At 40.1% G+C, this 22,991-nt stretch overlaps 1 protein-coding gene across 2 annotated transcripts in view; it reads left to right on the top strand.

Moving 5' to 3' along the window:
* Window positions 1–22,720, top strand: part of MMP17 (matrix metallopeptidase 17) — a 61,273-nt gene extending 38,553 nt beyond the window's left edge. Inside the window, exons 2-10 of one of the 2 annotated variants that reach the window (XM_053471575.1) lie at window positions 1,415–1,547; window positions 4,402–4,531; window positions 6,605–6,888; window positions 14,501–14,677; window positions 15,461–15,560; window positions 17,774–17,856; window positions 18,239–18,391; window positions 20,509–20,766; window positions 22,145–22,720. In XM_053471575.1, the coding sequence (XP_053327550.1) occupies window positions 1,415–1,547; window positions 4,402–4,531; window positions 6,605–6,888; window positions 14,501–14,677; window positions 15,461–15,560; window positions 17,774–17,856; window positions 18,239–18,391; window positions 20,509–20,766; window positions 22,145–22,458 (1,632 nt within the window). In that variant the 3' untranslated portion in view covers window positions 22,459–22,720. Of the gene's footprint in view, window positions 1–1,414; window positions 1,548–4,401; window positions 4,532–6,604; window positions 6,889–14,500; window positions 14,678–15,418; window positions 15,561–17,773; window positions 17,857–18,238; window positions 18,392–20,508; window positions 20,767–22,144 lie in introns of both variants that reach the window. The other variant, XM_053471568.1, reaches the window with a different exon arrangement.
* The last annotated feature ends 271 nt before the right edge of the window (window positions 22,721–22,991 follow it).

Below are 22,991 nucleotides of genomic sequence, written 5' to 3'. Positions count from 1 at the left end.
TGATATACCTCTCCTACCCTTGATCTCGGCTTGTTCAATGGACTTTGCTATACTTCACCTGCCCTTGACCTCAGGATTGCTACACGGTACAGTTTATGCCTTTTTCTATTCTGTGGAATAAACTTGCTGATATTCCTGATATTGCCTGTTTGCCTCTATTGCACATCTGGTGCCTCACTGCGCTACGCTCCAAACCCCGCATACCCTACACCCCCGCCGACCCCGCAAGACACCCGGGAGTCTGCTCCGGTAAGTCCGGGGTGGTGCAGAGGTAAAACGCATCCGCACGATGCGCTTAGACAACCTCCCGTGCCGGCACCCCCCCCCCGTGGGAAGTGCTGGTAGGGGAGGCTGTCTGAGCGTATCGGGGAGTAGGATACAGGTCCTGTCTGAGCGTATCGGGGAGTAGGATACAGGTCCCCTGCACCGCTGCGGGGGATCTGTATCCTAACCCCGCTGCCTGCCCGGCGCCCGGGACTGCATGTCCCGGGCGTCGGGCGCTAGACCCCGAATATAGGCCGCACCCCCACTTTAAAGTCTTAAAGTGGGGGAAAAAAGTGCGGCCTATATTCGAGCCAATACGGTATATAAACATTGACCATTCCCTGCAAATCCTACATGTCATCCAATGGTAACTTGAAGACACCACAGGGTCAGTTACATAGGTGAAGGGAATAAACATGGCATCAGCTCACAGATCTCTTAGGTACAGAAAGGTGACATAAAAAGACAAGAAAATATTCATAAGGGAAGGATGTTGGCAATGAAAAACAAATCACAGAATGGATCAGTGATCAGTCGTAAGAAAATATTACGAGAGCCTGGGTGGGAAAATCAGGAGGAAATTGGTGGAGTGGGTGCATGTCAATTAAAATTTCAAATAAATCAAGGGGAAAGAGTCAGACAGAAGTCCAGTTGATATGTATTAGTAGTGACTAGAGATGTCATCCAAGCATTGCCTAAATAAACCCACATGCCTTAGGGTAAGTGAGTAAAGGGATATCTTATGGACAAGTTATGGGTTGGTAATTTGGATAGTGACATAAAGGATCAGCTCGCCAAATCACACATGATCAAATCAGACTTGTCTATCAGATACAGAAAGTCCTTCTTTCCAGATGCTCACCACGACCTACATGTGCTCTGATGGTTTACCCCTTTATTGTCTGTCTGTGAAAATTCTTAATTCATACCTGAAAGTTTAGCGTAATCATTAGATATTACATCATTTGTTCAAATGACCATTTTTATCACTTGGTATGAAGCAAAATGTTTTTAAAATTGTCCACTATAACATGCAGATGTTCATTTTAAATGCCTAAGCTAAGCTTTGGATTCCATGTTGTAATTTAAATAGAGGTATGAGTAAGGAGCAGGAATAACCTCCAATTCTTTTTTTATCTCTTTTTAACAGGATTGGCTGACTAAATTTGGCTATCTGCCCCCACCTGATCCTGTTACAGGACAATTGCAGACTCAGGAGGAGCTCTCTAAAGCAATCAAAGCAATGCAAGAGTTTGGTGGACTGAAAGCCACTGGACTTTTGGGTGAGTTCACGCCCTCAAGCAGTATTAAGAAAGTCATGTGACTCTATGAATGGGTTGACCAACTAAAAGGTTTCCTAAATTATTAGGAATATTACATCCATAAATTTAGTACACATTTTCCATTTTAGGAATCAAGCAAATATTATGATACCATGAAACAAACATACTGATATTAATGCACTAATGTTATGTTTGACTAAATATATGTATTGTATCAAAACTTTACGGTTTACTTTAAACTTCAAATCTGTGGAGTCTTTGAGTATGTGATGACTAACCCACTCTAACAATTTAGTTGAAAGTGATTACCTTAGTTTTAGTGCTTTCATGCATGAGTGGCAAGTCCACATGTGCGGTTTTAAACCGATATACATAATATTGCTTTCTGTTTCATGTATTTCAAATGCACTCAATACATTTACATCTTATAGATATGCCCATACAACAGAATATAACAAAATATTGTTCTTATCACAAAAGAAAAAAATGATACTTAAGTAAACTGTTAGAGGGTCCTGAAGAGCTTCATTTGAAAATAACATTTATCTTCCCCTTCTTAAATTGTATTTTCAAATGAAGCTCTTCAGGACCCTCTAACAGATACAATTGTATCATAGTACTCCATCTGCTTTTCTTTCTCAATTTTGTAAAGAGTGTTAAAGGGAACCAGCACCTTAAATGTTGTAGAGCAGCTTTGTCAAATAAGTTAAACATCAAAGATAGCGCCTAATAACATCTCTTGCACTGAATTCCAGGTGTGCCACGTGCAGAGGCGTAGCTAGCTAGTATGGAAAATTGTGCCCCCAGCTATTTTTACATTTAATTTACACTGCCCTTACACACAACTGCCCATACACGCTGCCTTTACACACACCTGCCCATGAACACACATATACACATACACTGCCCATACACACTGCCTTTACAGACACACACCTGCCCATTAACACCCATATACACCTACACTGCCTTTACACACACCAGCGTATAAACACGCATATACACATACACTGCCCTTACACACACCTGCCCATACACCTGCCCGTACACACACACGAGCTTACAAACACCCCCCTTTCTCCTCATCTCTAACTTTTCCCAACCTTCATCCTGTTGTGAGAGTGCAAAGTCCATCACTCCAGGCCTCTGCTTTAGTGCTCCCTCATTACTATCATCCCCCCAGCGTGTAGTGATTAGGGAGCAAGGAAGCCAAGGTCTGAAATAGACAGACCTTGCGCTCCCTGATGTTGGGCCGGTTAGAGGGAGATTGTGATCTCCCCAACCAGTCCTGCAGCTGCTGATTGGACGGCTGTGCGCCCCCTCGCAGCTGTGCCAGAGGCAAGTGCCTCTCTCACCTCACCCTTCCTACGGCCCTGGCCACATGCACTTCTAATAATTCTAGAAAGTCACATTTTTATACAGAACCTGAACAAAAAGAAGAGGTGTAACGTAATGGGGAAATCTCTGCCCAGGGTGTAAGTGAAATAAGTTTTCATATACTGTTATTGGTTTATTTTTACATTTATCGTATAGTTGTTTAGTGCAAACTTTCCAGTCTTTAGGACATATATATATATATATAGATACCAATATTTCATAAATGTATTAAAATTTGTGTTAACGGTGGTTAAAAATGCAAGGTTTATAATTCCCTGACTAAACTCCATGTAGGTATTGTGGATTCTAGACTGTGACCACTAAACACAGCTTAATTTAAATCAATAGAGAACATATTCTACAGTGGGTGTGCAGACTAATAGTGCAAACATAAAAGTGCTAACACTACTGACTGCAAAGAGCTTCTGTTGTGACAGCCACCTGCACTAATGTCAGATATTTTTTCTTTGAGCTTAATAAATATGTTGTAGTTAAGATATGGAAATAGCGACACGTGCATGCTAAACATAAACATGCGTTTAGTGACCATTTTTTTTTATTTATGCTCTAGGAATTTAATTACTTAAATACGGAGAGCAGGTTAGAGATGTTGATCATAAATGCTAATCATTTCAAGAACTAACGTTGGGCACTTAACGCAAAAATGTAAGTTCCCAACTGAGCCATCCATCTACAGCCAGACATTCCATAAAATATATTGGGTTTCTGCAATGTCTAGCTTGGCCCTTTAAGAAGCAGATGCATTAACAAGCATCCGTTTCCAATGTTCCCTCTTTACATATTCCCCATTAGACAAAAAAATCGTTCTTAATTATTAATTACAGACCTATAGGGGTAAACTTATTTCCTATTTGGTATTTGCTGGAAAGCGCAGCAGCTGCCTGAGTGTCATTATAATGTCTAAACCGTAGAAATGGGTTCTACGGTTTACCCTTCTTTTATTGAGTGTTAAATACATTTATGAAATGAGGATATCAGTTATCTTTGTTGGGTTGTAATTTTTGATGTCAATTTAGGAAACATTATAGAGTTTTTGATGTATGAAGGATAAGTCCTTTCATTGTTGGGTAATCCATTAATTCAGGACTTAACCGTAGCAAACAGGATTCCACTCTGTGCTAATTATCTTGATTATATGCTGATAAAATTCATTATATTAAGCTCCCTGTCAGGGTCCGTTGACTTGAGTGCAAGGCAAATTAATGTAGTTTTTATAAACACACTTAATAAGCTCAAACAATTACCATAATTTGGGAGATAAAGCTATTTGGGTGCATAACTTTTCTGTGGTCCCATTCATCTCAACTAGAATTAATAAATAAAAGACAAATATCTGAATATTACTAAAATAACCTACAAATATACGACTTTCTTAGCAGTGTCTGACATATAGTTTAGAAATAAATACTGAAGGCTCTGGAATATCTAACTGGAACCTTTTAACTCTTTGTTACAGATGAAGCCACCTTAGAATTGATGAAGACTCCTCGCTGTTCTCTGCCTGACCTGTCCCACACAGATGCAACCAGAAAAAAACGAAGTGTCCTGCCAGTGACAAAGTGGAATAAGAGGAATCTGTCCTGGAGGTAAGCATAAATATTATTTTTTTTTCTCTTGATGTGCATAAAGGAAGATAATACGCAAATAGGGTTAAAACGTATTTAGAATAGGGTTAAAAAGCATTATAACCCAACTTAAAGATATAACTCAGGCCTGCTAGATGCAACCATCATTGCTCATTCCTTCACAAAGAGTAATTCCCATAAAAACACCTTTTACTGAGCACACTTGTCTACCTAGGTCACCTGTCTTAACTTACCATTAGAGCTAGTCATAATTTATCATCTGTTATTGGTTACAGACAAATCCATTTAATCAGAATTTTTTCTTAGGTATCACAGCTGGTAAGCTGAAGATCTAATAACGTACCTGTAAATGGGAAATCTGATGCTGTTATGACCCAGTAGTGGACTTAACATTTTAGCAGCTAAAGTGTATACCAGTTTTGAAGCTGTGGTTTAGATACCTATACCTAGTTTGGCTGAAACAAATCCCAGCACATATGTCCACCTGACCATTGCCAACTAACGTACTGAGGGAAGGGCACTTTGTCAGCATTGAAACTTTGTTAGGCTTTGCTCATGCTTTGTGTGAGGAGAACCAGGGCATAATGTGGGTCGGGAGTGATTTCACTGCCAGTGATATATTCTAGCTGAGCACTTTTCTGCAGCTGTCATGTTCTATGCTGAATGCAAGGATGTTATGTCATATAATGGTGTTCTGCCTTTTGAGGCACAGACCTTCATGGTATAACTGGGCTAGTAACAGGGGGAATCTCTGACCTCCCCAACTGGTCCATGGCAAGCATGTACCAACTTGATGCACACTTTTCATATTCATACATCTACATAAGTTTAATATTTATTCATTGTCTTACCTGACAAAAATATTATTTGTGGATCTCTTGGTGGATTCTTAAATATGTTCATTGGTGCTCCACAAAGCCTAAAGCTGTCAAACCTGAAGGTTTACTGTCTCCAAATGAATATTGCTGAGGCTACTCTGTAGTATTATCCACATTCCATCTCTGCAGGTCACCAACTTTCGTGCATTCATACTCCTTAGCATCAGCAGTGACAGAAAATCCATCACATCACTGAGTTAGTAGAACCTCCAGATGAAATGGTGTTTACCTAACCTCTATTTCTGCTGGAGTTAGGTTGGTAGCATTGGTAACCTAACATTCTTTTACAAATGACCCATTGCTGTGAAGAAGGTTAATATGAATTCCACCGCCAACCTTGCTACGCACTTACAAAAATGCCAGTGGCAAGTTAATCTAAGTAAAATCACGGAAAGCTTTTACAGTTGCTGAAAATGACAGTAGCGGTTTGGACTCTTCTTTTGAGCCTAACTCTGCGATTTGAGAATGTTGAAAACCTGTTTAAGAATACTTGTTTCAACAGTGCCATCTGGAGGCAGACAATGTTTGTACATATTAGAGGTCTACACTTTTTCCACAACCTACATTTGACTGTTGTGTACACTAAATAAATCATTGTAACTGAATTTACCAATTAAATTAAACACTTTATATATGTGTGATAAACGTTCCCTTTTTTCATGAGAGCCGCTTTACTACACAGATCTTGTTTACTGCATATCTGGTATTTTTTTAATCAAAACAAAGTTTCAGAATCACACAGCAGGACTGCATTAAAATTGATGTAAAATGTTCACAGTCTATAGTCAAGTGAGACAAATAAAGGCTTTGTTGCTATAGTAGCAGAATATATTTTCAAATATATATGTTTTGTTGCCATGTGTCTTAAAGAAATAATGACATTAAAGATGGGTTTCTGTAACATTTATGTGAAACATACTACATTTGGTTATTCCCTTGGTACATCATCAGATATCTTGATTCCTGGACAAGTTACCAATACATTGGCAAATATTGAATGTATCTCATTCAACCAATCAGGAAGAACATGTAAGGTTGGACAAAACCATAAACGCAATAGAAAGTTTGACTTGTTGAATGGTTATTTTTCACACACATTTTGCAAACACAACCATAGAGATTAACTTTGGAAGTGGATGCTATTAAGATGTTACTTTGATGCCAATAATATTTTATTTAATTTTCTTCTCCCTAGAGTTAGAACATTTCCTAAAGAGTCAACATTAGGTCATGATACCGTTAGGGCACTGATGTATTATGCCCTTAAAGTGTGGAGTGACATCACCCCATTGAACTTCCATGAAGTAGCGGGGAATAATGCAGATATTCAAATTGACTTTTCGAGGGCTGACCACAATGATGGCTACCCTTTTGATGGACCTGGTGGAACAGTAGCTCATGCTTTCTTTCCCGGTGAACATCACACCTCTGGGGATACGCACTTTGATGATGAAGAATTATGGACCTTCCGATCATCAGGTATGTCAGGGTAAGAGACTATAGATAAAAGGTAATGAAAAACTATGTGTGGCTCAGGTACAGGAATCAATGATATTTTTTATTAATGGACTTGATAGACGCATGTCTTTTTTCAGCCTATATAACTATGTAACTATGAATTTAACCCTATAACTGTCACGTCTGCAATACAGCAGAGGATCCTCGCTGCAGAAATTGGGAAGGCGCCTCCTGGCGGAGATGGAGGGCCCAGCAACGAAACACCAAAGTGAATCACGGACACAGGAGCGTAGCGCAGTACAAAATCCAGGAACGAAAATAATAAATAAAAACTAATAAATTCAGGGGTCAGGCAAAAGAGTAGTCGGGGTCACGAGCTGAGGTCAGGGCAGGCAGCAAACATCAAGGTCAAAAACTAGCCGGAGTCAGAACCAATAAATAACAAAGGAATAAGGAACGCTAGTGAAGGCTATTAGGCACTATCACAGGCAAAGGTGAAGTGCCTACTGAGGGTTTAAATATCCCTCTCACTTACAGGATCCTCCTACCCACCTAATTAGGGGGAGGAGGAAAAAAGATAAATGTCGCTTTAAGAAGCGACATGAATATTTATGAGTTAGCCGTTCGCGCATGCGCGAACGGCACTCCTGACGTCGAGGCGCGCGCCCCGTCAGGATCCAGTGATCTCTGCGGGGACGCGCGTCTAACCGCCGGACGGACCTGGCGGCGGCTCCCGCCAACGGAACGAGCAGGGGGCTGGACGCGCGGGCTGCGTCTCAGCTCCCCTACCCGCGGGACCACGGAGGAGGTAACAGTACCCCCCCTACTATGAGAGACATCCTGGCGATCAGGGGCAGGTTTCTGTGGAAATTTTTTATGGAACGCACGAATCTTAACAGGAGCATGGACATTGGAGGCAGGAATCCAGGAACTCTCCTCAGGACCATATCCCTTCCATCTGATAAAATATTGAAGCCTCCCTCGTGTCCTTCTAGAATCTAAAATAGCCTGCACTTCATATTCTTCCTCCCCTTGAATAATGACAGGATCAGGAGTGCGAACCGTGGGGGAGAATTGGTTAGAAATTACAGGTTTCAGTAAGGAAATATGAAATGCATTGTTAATGCGTAATGTTCTCGGTAAGACCAGAGAATACGTAACTTCATTAATTCTTGTCTTGATTTTATAGGGACCGATATATTTAGGACCTAAAGTTCTGGCAGCTTGTTGAAGTTTCAGATATTTTGTGGAGAGCCACACATAATCACCAGGGTTAAGCACGGGTCCTTGCGAGCGATATTTATCGGCCGTTTTCTTTTGCAGCTTTTTAGTGCTCTTCAGATGTTCAGCAAGAGCTGCCCAATGGTCCTGTAAAACACGAAATTGTGCTTCAGCTGCCGGAACCCCTGTGGTACTGGTGTCCTGAGGCCAAAATGAAGGTTCATATCCATGCACTGCTTTAAACGGAGACATTTTTAAGGATTCGTGATATGAACTATTGTAGGACCATTCAGCAAGATGTAGCAGCATTGACCAATCAGACTGATCCTCGGAAACATACATTCGCAGATACTGCTTGAGAACCTGGTTGGTTCTTTCAGCCTGCCCATTAGATTGAGGATGATGAGAAGAAGAAAAATGTAATTCTATCCCCATGAGTTTGCACATTGCTCTCCAGAATCTGGAGATAAATTGCGACCCTCTGTCGGAAACTATTACTTGTGGAACTCCGTGAAGACGTATAATCTCCTTCATGAATGTGTCCGCCAAGATACTAGCTGATGGGAGTTTGGAGAGAGCAATGAAATGAGCCTGTTTGCTAAAAAGATCAACAACCACTAAGATGGTAGTGTGACCCCTGGAGGAAGGTAGATCCGTGACAAAATCCATGGCTATATGTTGCCATGGACGCTCAGGAACCGGTAGCGGACATAATAATCCAGCAGGTCTGGTGCGTGGTGTTTTATTGTGACCACAAACGTTACAAGCTTGTACATAGTCCAATATGTCCCGCGACATAGTAGGCCACCAGAAATGTCTCTGTAGAAGAAACTTGACGTTACGAGTTCCCCGATGACCAGCTACAGGTGAGGCATGACCCCAGGAGAGAACAGCATTACGAAACCGGGGTTGAACATAGAGTCTACCAGGAGGGGTTATATGTCCTTTAGGCCGAGGCGTTTGCGACTTAGAAATATGCCACAAAAGTGTACTATGGATGGTGGCAATTATCTTAGTAGATGGTATGATAGGTTCAACAGGAGTCTCTCGATCAGGTGCCTCATGCTTCCTTGACAGTGCGTCAGCTTTCGTGTTCTTGGAACCCGGACGAAACGAAATTGAAAAATTGAAGCGAGTGAAGAACAGAGCCCACCGAGCTTGTCGAGGATTGAGTCTTTTAGCTTTCTCGATATATACCAGATTCTTATGATCAGTCAGAATCGTAACAGGAATCGCCGTCCCCTCAAGCAGATGTCGCCATTCCTCTAAGGCCAATTTAATAGCCAATAGTTCACGGTTTCCGATATCATAATTTTGTTCGGTGGTAGAGAAAGTCTTGGAAAAATACGAACACGGGTGAAGACGATTGGAGATTTGATTCCGCTGGGACAGTATGGCTCCCGCTCCAGTTTCTGATGCATCAACCTCCAAAATAAAGGGCAAATCAGGATCAGGCCGTTGTAAAATAGGTGCTGAAGTGAAAGCCAGTTTCAGTTTCTCAAAGGCTCCTTTAGCTTCCGGGGTCCAAACTTTAGGATTAGCCCCCTTCCGAGTGAGAGCAATTATAGGAGCGATGATCTGAGAAAAATTTCGAATGAAACGACGATAGTAATTGGCAAATCCTACGAATCGCTGTATACCCTTAATATCAGAGGGTTCCTTCCAGTCTTTGATGGCTGCCAATTTGTCAGGATCCATTTCCAGTTGCCCCGCAGATAATATATAGCCCAAAAACTTCACCTTGTCACGTTCAAATTCACATTTCTCGGCCTTAGCAAATAATGAGTGTTCTCGTAATCTTTGTAATACTTGGTTAACATGTTGCCGATGCTCCACCAGATTCTTAGAGTAAATCAAAATATCATCGAGATACACCATAACGTGGGACAGCAACATGTCACGGAAAATGTCATTTACAAAGTTCTGGAATACCGCTGGGGCATTACATAGCCCAAAAGGCATCACAAGGTATTCATAATGTCCGTATCTGGTATTGAAAGCCGTCATCCACTCATCACCCTCTTGAATCCGAACCAGGTTGTACGCCCCACGCAGATCAAGTTTAGTAAAAATGGTGGCATCCCTCAGTTGATCATACAGTTCTGTTATGAGCGGCAGAGGATACCTGTTCTTAATGGTTATTTTATTTAACCCACGATAGTCGATGCAGGGGCGTAATGAGCCGTCTTTTTTAGAAATAAAGAAGAAGCCTGCTCCCGCCGGGGATGCTGAAGGTCTGATAAACCCCTTTTTTAGACTTTCATCAATATATTGAGCCAAAGCCTGATTCTCCGGTTGAGATAAGGGATATGTGTGTCCCTTGGGTGGGTTGGTGCCAGGTAACAACTTTATTGTACAATCATATGCGCGGTGGGGAGGCAAAGTCTCTGCTTGTCGTTTAGAAAACACATCTAAATACTCCCAGTACTGAGAAGGTACCAATTGACGAGGATCTGTAGCAGGAACTTCTAGAATCAAATTCAACTTAGTGGGAGTCTTGCAGCAGTTCTCCAAACATCTTTGACTCCAAGCCAGAATCTGTCCTTCTCTCCAGTCTATGCTGGGATTATGTTGTTGAAGCCAAGACATTCCCAATATAATGGGTATATGTGGGCTGGACAAAACATCAAATTGTATTTCTTCAGAGTGGAGAATTCCGACTACGGCACCAATAACCTCCGTTTGGAGGGACACGATCCCAGTACCTAATGGAGAACCGTCAAGAGCAGCGATAGAAGTCTTCAGAGATTTTGGCTGTAACGGAACATTATTCTCCAGAGCCCAGGTTCTGTCTATAAAGTTCTCAGCGGCCCCTGAATCGATGAAAGCTTGAGTGGCCACTTGGTGGCCTGGCCACTGTAGCATGATGGGAACAAAAAGTCTCTGAGTCTGAGGAGGTGTAGCAACAGTAGCACTTAGTGAAGCACCTCCTAACTTCACTAAGTTCTGGCGTTTCCCGACTTCCTGGGGCATGTATAAATCAAATGTCCTTTTTTGCCACAATACAAACACAACCCCAAAGTTCTGCGGCGCTGTTTCTCCTCAGCTGTAAGATGAAGTACAGGGCCTATCTCCATAGGTTCATCAGCAGTAGCAGTAGCAGCAGCATCAGCAGCAGCAGCAGGTTTTGTAGGGGTCTGAAAAATTGGACGAACAGGAGGTCTAAACTGACGTGGCCTTCTGTCGCGTTCTCTGTCTCGCTCGAAACTTCTTTCTTGACCTCTGGCTTCTAGACGCAGACATAATGCAATCAGATTTTCCAAATCATGAGGTATGTCACGATAGGTAAGAGCATCTTTTAAGGACCCATTAAGACCCCTACGAAAGGCGGATTTCAGAGCGCTGATATTCCAGTTGGTCTCATATGCTAACGTGCGAAATTCTACGGCATACTGGGCCACCGTTCTACTTCCCTGTTGAATCTCCAGCAAATTGGATTCAGCCGACTCTCGTCTCCCGGGAGCATCAAACACTGCCCTGAACGAAGCAATAAAAGCGTCAGCATCTTCCAGAATGGGTGAATTCTGTTCCAACAGAGGTGATGCCCATGCTAATGCTTCTCCTTTTAAAAGGTTGATAATAAAAGTCACTCTGTTATTATGAGAGGCAAAGGTGTGAGGATGAGCTCGGAAGTGTAGAGTGCACTGATTCAAAAAACCCCTGCATTCTTGAGGGTCTCCGGAAAATTTATCTGGCAAAGGCATCTTGGGTGCTTTGACCGGCGTACCGAATCCAGGTGCTGGTGAAGATGAATCAGATGCTGTACCTTGGCCGACGGGAGGAGACAGATTGGTGGCCATGGATCTGAGGAGGTCAGCGACATCATCCAGTTTCCGTTCCAAAGACTGTAGTTGCGATGCATGAGCCGCCAGGACTTGATCCTGTCTGTCTTGACGATTGGACATCCTTGCCAAGTCTGCGGGATCCATGTCGGGCCTGTGATAACTGTCACGTCTGCAATACAGCAGAGGATCCTCGCTGCAGAAATTGGGAAGGCGCCTCCTGGCGGAGATGGAGGGCCCAGCAACGAAACACCAAAGTGAATCACGGACACAGGAGCGTAGCGCAGTACAAAATCCAGGAACGAAAATAATAAATAAAAAATAATAAATTCAGGGGTCAGGCAAAAGAGTAGTCGGGGTCACGAGCTGAGGTCAGGGCAGGCAGCAAACATCAAGGTCAAAAACTAGCCGGAGTCAGAACCAATAAATAACAAAGGAATAAGGAACGCTAGTGAAGGCTATTAGGCACTATCACAGGCAAAGGTGAAGTGCCTACTGAGGGTTTAAATATCCCTCTCACTTACAGGATCCTCCTACCCACCTAATTAGGGGGAGGAGGAAAAAAGATAAATGTCGCTTTAAGAAGCGACATGAATATTTATGAGTTAGCCGTTCGCGCATGCGCGAACGGCACTCCTGACGTCGAGGCGCGCGCCCCGTCAGGATCCAGTGATCTCTGCGGGGACGCGCGTCTAACCGCCGGACGGACCTGGCGGCGGCTCCCGCCAACGGAACGAGCAGGGGGCTGGACGCGCGGGCTGCGTCTCAGCTCCCCTACCCGCGGGACCACGGAGGAGGTAACAATAACTGATTAGGTGAAGCCCTATTTTTAATAATTAATAATAATTTTAACAAAACACAACGTGTTTGCGTGGGATGTTTATTATCTACATGGCACATGTACAGAGTTTCTGTTCAATTAATAGACAAACCATTAATATTAATTATATTAAGTTTATTCATATTACTCAATATGTCCCATGCAGCCTTTACCTGTAGACAAAAAATAGTCAATTGTCTTTAAGAGAAGCTGCAGATTTATAGCTGAAATGCACTCCCTCTTATTTTCACACCACTTATGGCTGCACATTGTCAAGCAAAAGAAAAGTTGGTTGATGAGGAAAGAGTGAAATGCATAGGGACAGATGAAGTGCATATGATGGCTAGAGTTTCTCTTTAATATTTTTATTTTACTGTTGCTGTTTGCTATTTTTATGTATCATTTTTTAAGTGTTTCTTATTTTCCAAAAGCTTAGAAATTTATATTTAATCCTGTCTAGTAGTTCTGGATGTAGACCATTACATACAAAATACATTTATTATATGTAGAAAGGTCTTTAATTTGCAAGTTCGTCGTTATAACTAATATAACACAGTCTAAAATTAGGATTTCCATTATCATTTCCTCCATTTAATTCTGTAAAGACACGCAATAGGCTAAAGATTTCAGGCCTTTGTGACTGTTATTTTGTATGAATTCTGGAACACTTTACAAGTACATGTGATTTCTCAGAATGAAAAAGCAAATCCTGCTTTAGACTGACACTTTAAAGAAAATCTATCAGAACAAAGTCAGCTCAAATATGAACAGAACTCTCTTGTGCCAAAGAGCTCTCATGTAAGTGGATGAATCACGCCCAACTCTTTAACTTGTATTATGTGCTGGAGAGAAAGCACAGCACGATTACCATGGCACTATGACATGTTTAGCTTGACTCATGAACTAACCTAGCACCAAAAGAGATAAATAATAAAACTTTTTAAAAAAATGATTCTGTTAATGAGCTACATGCAAGCTGTATAGTTACAGCCGTTAGTAAGTATTACGTTTCCTTAGAAAATGAAAACAATTACTAAATTATTATTATTATATATTACCTCTTAAACATGGTTACTATGTTGGGTTTAGTATATTAAAAAACTGTCTGTGGCTTCTAGAGCATTTTCATAGCAGTGGTGAGAGATATATGTCCTATTTCATGCTCCTATGACATTATTCCCTATAATTCCAAAAGCCCTGGGCTTTTTAGAGATATTTCAAGACCATCACTGTCTATTGACAGATGAGTTAGAGCTTCCTCTCTGGAATTGGCTTGCAAGGTCCTCTAGCACGTATTGATCATGGACACCTTCAAAGCCTGTAAAGGTTTATTAGGGCCGCCATGAAGACATATTAGATTTACTTCCCTTAGGTGAGAGGTGGCTAACATGTATCTCCATTAACAGTTTAAACTCCAGCCACTGTCTAAGTAAGTAAGTTCTAACTAATAATTGAAAGACCTCAGGTTCAATGATAGGGCAGGGGTGGAAAGTCACAGCTGGACTTGCTACGTATGTATATACAATATACCATTGGTCTTTACTATACATGATCCAACATTACTCACAAATCACTGTCCAAGACAATGAGCAACAGCTGCATTCAACACAGCTGTCTTTTGGAAAACCACTATCACTAAGATACTTGCTGTGCACTTTAGTAGGGAGAGCTAAAAGACCCAAATTGTTGAGTGGGTTAGAATCCTCTATTGTGACTATAACCTGCCAATGCCATTTAAATATTGTTTCTGTGCTTCATTTTTGTTTGCTCGGAATTTCTTTCAAGATATTACATTGTTTTCTGCATCCAGATATTCACGGCATGGATCTGTTTGCCGTGGCAGTGCATGAGTTTGGCCACGCTATCGGACTGACTCATATATCTGACATGGAATCAATAATGAGGCCTTATTACCAAGGACCAGTGGGTGACCCTCTGAAGTATGATCTGCCCTACGATGATAAAGTTAGAATATGGCAATTGTATGGTGAGTTATTTTTGCTCTTTGCAACAATTATTTATTATACCATTATTAACTGTTAGCTCATAGGGCTAACAATAGAACCAGAGACCCCTACTCAAAAAACTGACAGTTCATAATTGTCCAATACTGCAATATCCTTTAGGCAGAAAACATAGATGTAGACAGCAGATAGAAACCAATATCCTGTCTTGTCTGCCCAAACTATTTTTACTACACAACTTCCATACAAGATTTTCTGTCCATGCTCATTATGGCTATGTGTCTCAACAAGGGAGTACTGAGTTCTCGCCCACCATCTTTATGATGAATGCGCATGATGCACTATGCAGTTTATACTCATTTCTTTCTCTAAATCTGTATTTTCTCAAACAGTTCCTTAATTCTAAATCCTTTTTAGCTTCACTGTTCTACCCACCCACTTTTGTTGTATATAACATACACATCTATTCTCTGTTCCTTTATGAGTAATACACTTATATATGCTTGCACATGTATATATTTTTTCATCATAATGTATACTGTAAGTTATATAGGGTTCATGAAAAATGCATAAATGCATTATCTTTGCTTCAGATCCTTCGCATTTTAAACTAAATGCTGCCGGTGAAATGAGAACTGGAGAATGAATTTGCAGAATATCCAATTAGTTTGTTGAATTATCAGCTTTCCGTTTTTTTCTGTCTGGGTGCGCTGGTTGTGAAATTAGTTTTTGAAGGAGATGCTGTGTCTTATTTTCTGTTCCAGTTTCCTACATGGCTTCTAATCCTTCACCCTCTCTCACCCCAGGAGTCCGAGAGTCTGTGTCCCCTACAGCAAAGCCAGAAATATCCAGAGCTGAAGATCATCCATTTCTGCCTGATCTGCCAGAGAACCGCTCTACCATACAGTAAGTGTCACTATTTAATGACAGCTGGCCTTGTGTCTGTCACTTACTTTTTTATAGTTATATTTCTGGGCACCTGAGGAGTTCCAAGCTCTAATGACAACCTGAACAATATATGTTTGCAGTACTGTGTGATTTTAATACGTATATTTTTAACCCCCCCCATAATCCTTGCATACAGAAGTATTAGGTAATTAAAGCCCTAGCATAGATAGCGATCCCAATAATGTATGGCTATATAAGGAGAGTATTCTCTTGCTCTTAACTTTAAATTACAGAATACCAGACATTCTGTATTGTTCTGTTATGTCAACTAAGAAATAGGACTTAATGAAAATAAGAGGAACGCTTAAAAGCATATTTACTTCTGTCAATTACAATCCATTATTCCTATCAAGTTTGCAAACATATCCATGATCTGTTGAATTAATCGCCCAATTCCCTGCCCATTGCATGAAATGTAAAAGCGAGATTTGCCATAGTGCCCATAAGAAACTGTGAAGGGCTGCAACTCAAAATAGCTGTGCAATGTGCAGTGCCAATCAAAAACCTTTTCATCTATGACCGTTTTCTCAGTCTGGTTTGGATTAAGGATATAATATTAATCTAAAGAAATATCCTGTATTTTATCTCTGAGCCTAAATTCTTTTAGATAAATAATTTAAAATGAGACATTATACCACCACAATAGTCAATCAAGATATTATTGTGAAAATATACCCTACAGTATATCTATATGATCTGTGCAGTGCAAAAGATAAAACAGAGAAATTATCTTCAAAACATGTAATGAAATAAAATAGTGTATTATTACTGACGTATGGGTCGAACACATGCAATCATTCAACAGGTGAAACATAGCAAATTGAATATACATCTCAAATTAATCAGATTGATATAGCCTTAGATCAACAGCATGTGTTAATATCAAAACATTTAACTTCCAATCCACTCATCAACAGCAATTATAATTAGGTTGGTAACCAAAAGAATCACTATATCTCACCATAATAGTCTTTTGCAATGGTACTTAAGCAACAATTAAAAAAAGAACTCAGGTGGATCTGTACTTTATTAGCTTCTACAGATTATTAGCGAGATTTAATGTTAATAGATGCAAATAATATCAAACTTTAGAAAGATATCCTAATATTACGGGTAAAAATACTATCACATCATTGTCATATTTTCGGGTTATATGCTAAATTCACCTCTATTTAGAATAATAAAACACTATTATATTTACCACATCTTGTTACCGTGGTCCAACTGGTCCCTTTTAATATAAATATGTGGATAGAAAAATAACTTTCTAAAAACTGGACAATTGCCCTAAAATTCCAATTAGCCAGGGGAAGATTATTAAATAATCAAAGTAATTATAAGAGTAAAACACAAAATTAATTAATATATTTATACGGGAGCCCCTCATTTGTCTAAACATAAACTTTTAAATACAATCCTCACTACCATAGTCTCTGCATATTGATTGCAATACTCCAATTAGAATTATGGATTTTACTTATATATTTAGAAGCTTCATAGCATATTTCTACAAATGTATTTCCATAATTTACTGCTAAGAGACACTCTGGAATAATGTTAAGAAAAAATATTATATTAATAAATTAATTAATAAATCTAGTGTTTATCCTTGACCACATGGTGTATCTCTAGAAAACAATACCTTCTCAGTTATTAATCAGTTTCAGTGGTCTAGCAATGTAACAACCTGTAAAATTCACTTTTTTTGAGCAGTTTCTTCTCCCTTAAATTTCTCATATTATTGAAACCAACCATATAGCGTATTAGACCAGAAAATACGTGCTGATTCAGTTATTTTCATTGAATCTCCTTTGTTTTCAGTATAGATAAAATGGGGGGGTTATATGGTTTATAGAAAACAAGATTTTGCCTTTTGAGTGTATAATATACACATTTTCCAGCCCAAAGTATCTGACAGCTGTCAAACAGCATTAGAGTTATTAAAAAAAAAACAAGAAACATTATTCTAAACAGTAACCCATTTGTAGAAGCCTCTTACAATAATTTAGTTATAATTATATTTAAAATAATCACAATTATTAATCCTGAGCCTTGTAATATCTAATTTGAAATAATGATAATTTTGTATTTAGAGCAGTGGAATACATTATTAAGAATAACAGGCAGATTATTATTATTATATTATTATTATTATTGTCTTTGTTTTTTAGACCAAGGAAAGATGAGCCTGACAGATGCAACACACATTTTGACGCTGTAGCTCAGATCCGTGGAGAAACCTTCTTTTTCAAAGGTAAAAGCAGTAGGAAAAGGAAAAGGGTACTGCCATTGTTTGTTTTAATGTTTACGTATTTTTAAGTAAAATTATATGTCAGACAAAATTTGTTTTATAAAAATGGGTTTTACCCGAATTAAACTAAGAATAGAATATCACTTGGTTAGAAAAAGTGGTGCTTTGATACAATAAAATGAGTCTTGGAATTATAGAAGGAGCATCGATTCAGAGATAATGTTTTTATCTTTCTAAACGTCTCTAAAGAGAAGCTCATTTTGATACCATCTGCTCTTTATTTGATGGAGCTCCAGAATTAAAAAAGCTTAAATATTGACTGTCTTCCTAGGGGGACATGTAACCTTTGATTTATTAACCCATAATTATTTGCTGTTTTTTACAGGGAAATATTTCTGGAGACTTGCAAGGAATAAGCATTTGGTCTCCCTCCAGCCAGCCCAGATCCATCGTTTCTGGCGGGGACTACCTCTCAACATGGATAGTGTGGATGCTGTTTATGAGAGAACAACCGATCATAACATTGTCTTCTTTAAAGGTAAGAAACACTGATACCAGCATTTGTAGATGTATTATTCGGTAATACTAGCATACTTGGAGACTCAAAGACTTTACTGCGAATCGGAGTAATCTTGATTATGGTTACTGGTTTTGTGTCTGATTTTTTCAACCTCTGCAACTGTTCCTGGTGGTGTGCCTGCATCACTGGGTTATGATTATGTGACAGAATGTGGGCCCAAAGAGTCAGAGACTTACCCCATGGTGTGTATACAGTGAGGTTGAAAAACAAGTGTCTGCAGGACAGCTATACAAGAGAGGCAGAGGTGTACCTCTCATATTTGTGGAATAATAAGATTTCAGAGAGTCAGTATGCAAGAGTAGTTAAAAGAGACAGTGAGAGACAAGGGGAGGGAAGGTAGACTAATGTGTCATCACAGCATAGAGGCAGTACCAGAATCCAAGAGAAGCTACTTCTCTTCAAGAGAGATTATGCTTTCTATTTATTATTAAAATTATCTTGGAAAAAAAGGTTAGAAGGCTAACTTGGAGACACAAGATGATATTAAAAGTGGAAATTGGATATATAGGGCTGCGAGAAAGGGAAGGGATTATTGAAACAAAGTAAGTTTGTTGAGTAAAATGGAGCACATAGGTATAGGAAAGAAATACGACTTTGTGGAAGGTATGGGGGTGGTGGACAACAGCAAGAGCAATCTCACTTATGGTTTAAGCTAGAGTATGATTGCTCTGGGCTGTGGCAGCATCAGGGGAGGGTAATGTAGGGATGTTGGAAAGGAGAGGTCTTTTAGTTGGATTATCAATGAGGATTTTGACATCACATAGGATTAGAGCCATGCAGCAGGGTGATCAATTAATTAGGATATAGGACCAGGGGGTCCATATATCACCACCACACATGACAAGTGGAGATAAGAGATGGATAGAGTGAACCTCAAAGAAAGAGAAAGACAGAACTGGTGGTGGATACTTAAGGGTACAGTGTGAAGAGAGAAGGATGCCCACACCTCCTCCTATATCTCTAGGTATAGTGGCTGAACTGTAAACTACCGTATGAAAAGAGGAGCAAGGGAGGTACATGATGAAAGTTTGATGTCATTTTGAGTAAAATGAGAAGTATATTAAGCAGAATATCTGGTAATGCCAAAGGGGAAGGTGCTGCAGTTTCCCTCCAGTTTAATTCTGTTTAATCTAGTATCTGTCCATTTGTGATAGACAGTGTTCACATGGTGATGAGTTGATTACCTACAGGAATCAAATGGTTAATGCCTAGTCTAACAAATACAAACAAGCTATACAGGAGGGAAATAAAAGTGAACCATTTGAAATCAGCAGGATAGTGACAGAAATGGAGACATGCCAAGCTAAACAGGGGATAAAAGCAGGAAATAAGGATTTTATTGTAGACCAGTTACAGTGTAGACGTACCAAGCAAAACAGGGAGTTAAAGCAGGAAATTAGGGGTTCAAGGGTGGACCAGTTGCATCTGGTACAAGGTAAACTTAGAAATGATATCAAAGATGTGTGGAGAAGAGAGTAAAAGGAACTATAGATTAAGTCACGTAGACAGCATGACGACACTGGTGGACTGGTGGATTATTTGTGCCATTATTTGTGTCTGAAAATTTAAATAATTAGCAATGCCCCGTGACTTCATTTCAGTTATTTTATATTATATTCTTTAGGCATGTTGCCAAAATTGTATATTCAGATGAAGAGAAAAGCTAGATAAGGTCATTCTTTACAGGTTAAGCTTCTATGGGGAAACAGAGACCAGGCCTTCTCTACATGAAAGATGGCAGAATTACAGCATAAATTAGAAAACCAAATCGGTAGAAGAATATGCACAAAATAAATTGGAAAAATGTAAAGTAAAAACGTGGCATAGACAGAAAGCTTTACCCAGAATGCAATCTGAGGAATAAGTATGTGAAATATTATAGCAGAGAGGTGAACAGGCAGACGAGGTGGGCTAAGTGATTATTTATGGTTCTTAAAATTGCATTTTCTTATGTAATACAAAAAAAATATTTATGTAAGAAGTAAACACTCATACTTCTTCTGTAGGAATGCTTTTTTAGTGAGTCTTTTGAATTGATCACAATCTCCCACCTCCTCTCCCATGGCTTTTTTTAGGAGATCGGTACTGGGTTTTCAAAGATAATAACGTGGAGGAAGGATACCCTCGTCCAGTCACAGACTTTGGATTGCCTCTGGGGGGTGTAGATGCTGCCTTCTCCTGGTCCCACAATGATAAAACATATTTCTTTAAGGATAACCATTTCTGGTGCTATGATGACCACAAGCACAGAATGGATGAAGGTTATCCCATGGAGACCACAATGTGGAGGGGTATCCCAAGCACCCTGGATGATGCTATGGGTTGGTCTGATGGTAAGTACATGTCATTCGTCTATAGAATGCAAACCCACTGTTATCATGTCAAAAAGTTTCAGGCATATTTACTACATGGATATAAAACTATTGCCAATAAAACTAAAGGCTACAGTTAGTGACAACTGAGTGCAGTATTTCTTCAGTGCCCCCTCATTACAAAAACACCCTCATATACTAATGAGCAAACACGCTAACACCAACTCACTCTTAACACCATACACATTATCTTCCTTGCACCACTAACCCTAGGCGCACCCCTGACACCCTTAAGGACAATTGACGTCTACTAATCTACTAAAAGGTTTGTTTACTTCTTAAATGATGGGATTTTTTTATTGACTCCTTTCCACTATCAAACTAAGGAAAAGCTGCAGTTGAGGTAAGAGGGAAGGAGGGAGAGGGGGAGGTAGGGGTATGCATGTATGATGATGTACGTTAGAGTGACTAAGTGTTTGTATGTGAGCATGTATGTATGTGTGTGTGTGTGTGTCGGCATGAATGCGTATGTATAAATGTGTGAGCAGGCACTGTTAAGCTGTTTGGGGACAAAGATGGCAGAGACAAGCTGTTTGGCAACAAATATGTCACTGCTAAGCTGTTTAGGCACAAATATGACACCGTTGAAGCGTTTTGGGAGAAAAAAATGCATTGTTAAGCTGCTTGGGCCCAAATATGGCACTGTTGAATAGTTTGGGGAAATATATGGCACTGTTACCTGGTTAGGCACAAAGATGGCACTGTTAAGCTGTTTGGGGCCAAATATGTCAGAGACAAGCTGTATATCAGGGGAGGGCTGGCAGCCTAAGGCCTGGGGGGCAAGTCTAGTCAACTGGCCCATTGCACCATCAAAGCGGCTGCGAGCGACATTGAAAGTGGCCGTCGTGCGGCAGTCACTCCCCCAGCGCCTAATGAAATTAAAGTGGCCGGCGTGCACACACCGCATGCCTCAGTTCTTCATCACACCCCTTTTAAGATGTGGGAAGAGGAGCTGAGGCATGACAACTGAGTGCAGTATTTCTTCAGTGCCCCCTCATTACAAAAATACCCTCATATACTAATGAGCAAACTCGCTAACACCAACTCACTCTTAACACCATACACATTATCTTCCTTGCACCACTAACCCTAGGCGCACCCCTGACACCCTTAAGGACAATTGACGTGCCTGGCACGTCATCGGGTTATACGAGACTAGAAAGCAATCAACATTTGCTGTCTTCACTCATCTGGTGTTGCTGCAATGTCTCGATATCAACTGTCGCCTCTTATGCTCAGCCAGTGTTGCTGAAGTGCCTCTATAACATACGGTAAATTATGTGTATGTTTTTCTTAAAAAAAAGCAGAATTGGCTAAGATGAGCTCTTTCTACTTGCAGGTTCTATATATTTCTTTAAAGGAAGAGAATACTGGAAAGTGGTTGATAGTAACATGGAGTCTGAGCAAGGCTACCCACAACCCATTGCAAGAGACTGGCTGGTATGCAGTGACATGCAGGCAGATGGTCCAAACTCTGAAAGCAGTAGAACTGGTGCCCGTCCGAGACAAGGGCTGCAGGATGAAAGCAGATCAGAGAATGGGTATGAGGTCTGTTCTTGTACATCGTCAGCAGACTCCCTCTGTATCAACAGATCTACTGAGTTCGCACTGACTCTGACAATAATCACAGCAGCCTTGGTAACGTTCCTATGATGGTGTAGCAAGACTCTCCTTTGAACAAGAGACTAATGGGTCCATCAAAATGATCCCACCAGAGCCACACTTATGTTGGCCAAACATTCCGAGGAACTTGGAAGTGAAAGATACCAAATTCTCCATGAGAAATCAAGTTTTTTTTTCTTTTTAAGATGTCCTGTAAACCAGTGCTCTAATTATTGGAAAAGGCAAAGGGAACTACTCCATGAGCCAATATACAGAATTGAGAAGCCTCAGTGAAAGCAGTGAATAGAGAAAAGATATATGTCCATTCAGTTCATATTATAAATGCAAACCAGTCTGTAATTGACTGTGTCTGAGGCGTGTCTTACCTGAGCTCATTAGTTAAATTTTTTTTACCAAAGTCTATGTTGCTGTTGAGCATAGCCACATTACCAATGGTAATAATGCCAAAAAATGAAGATTGCAGTGCGTGATAAGATTTTTTTTTGTTGACTAATATTTATATTAGGATATAGGATGTTTTTTAATAGCATCTTCCCTTTGTCAGGCATGATAAATCCGGGTTG

This window comes from Spea bombifrons, chromosome 1 (genome assembly GCF_027358695.1).
Source record: "Spea bombifrons isolate aSpeBom1 chromosome 1, aSpeBom1.2.pri, whole genome shotgun sequence".
Lineage (NCBI taxonomy): Eukaryota > Metazoa > Chordata > Amphibia > Anura > Pelobatidae > Spea > Spea bombifrons.
This window is presented reverse-complemented; position numbering and strand designations above follow the sequence as displayed.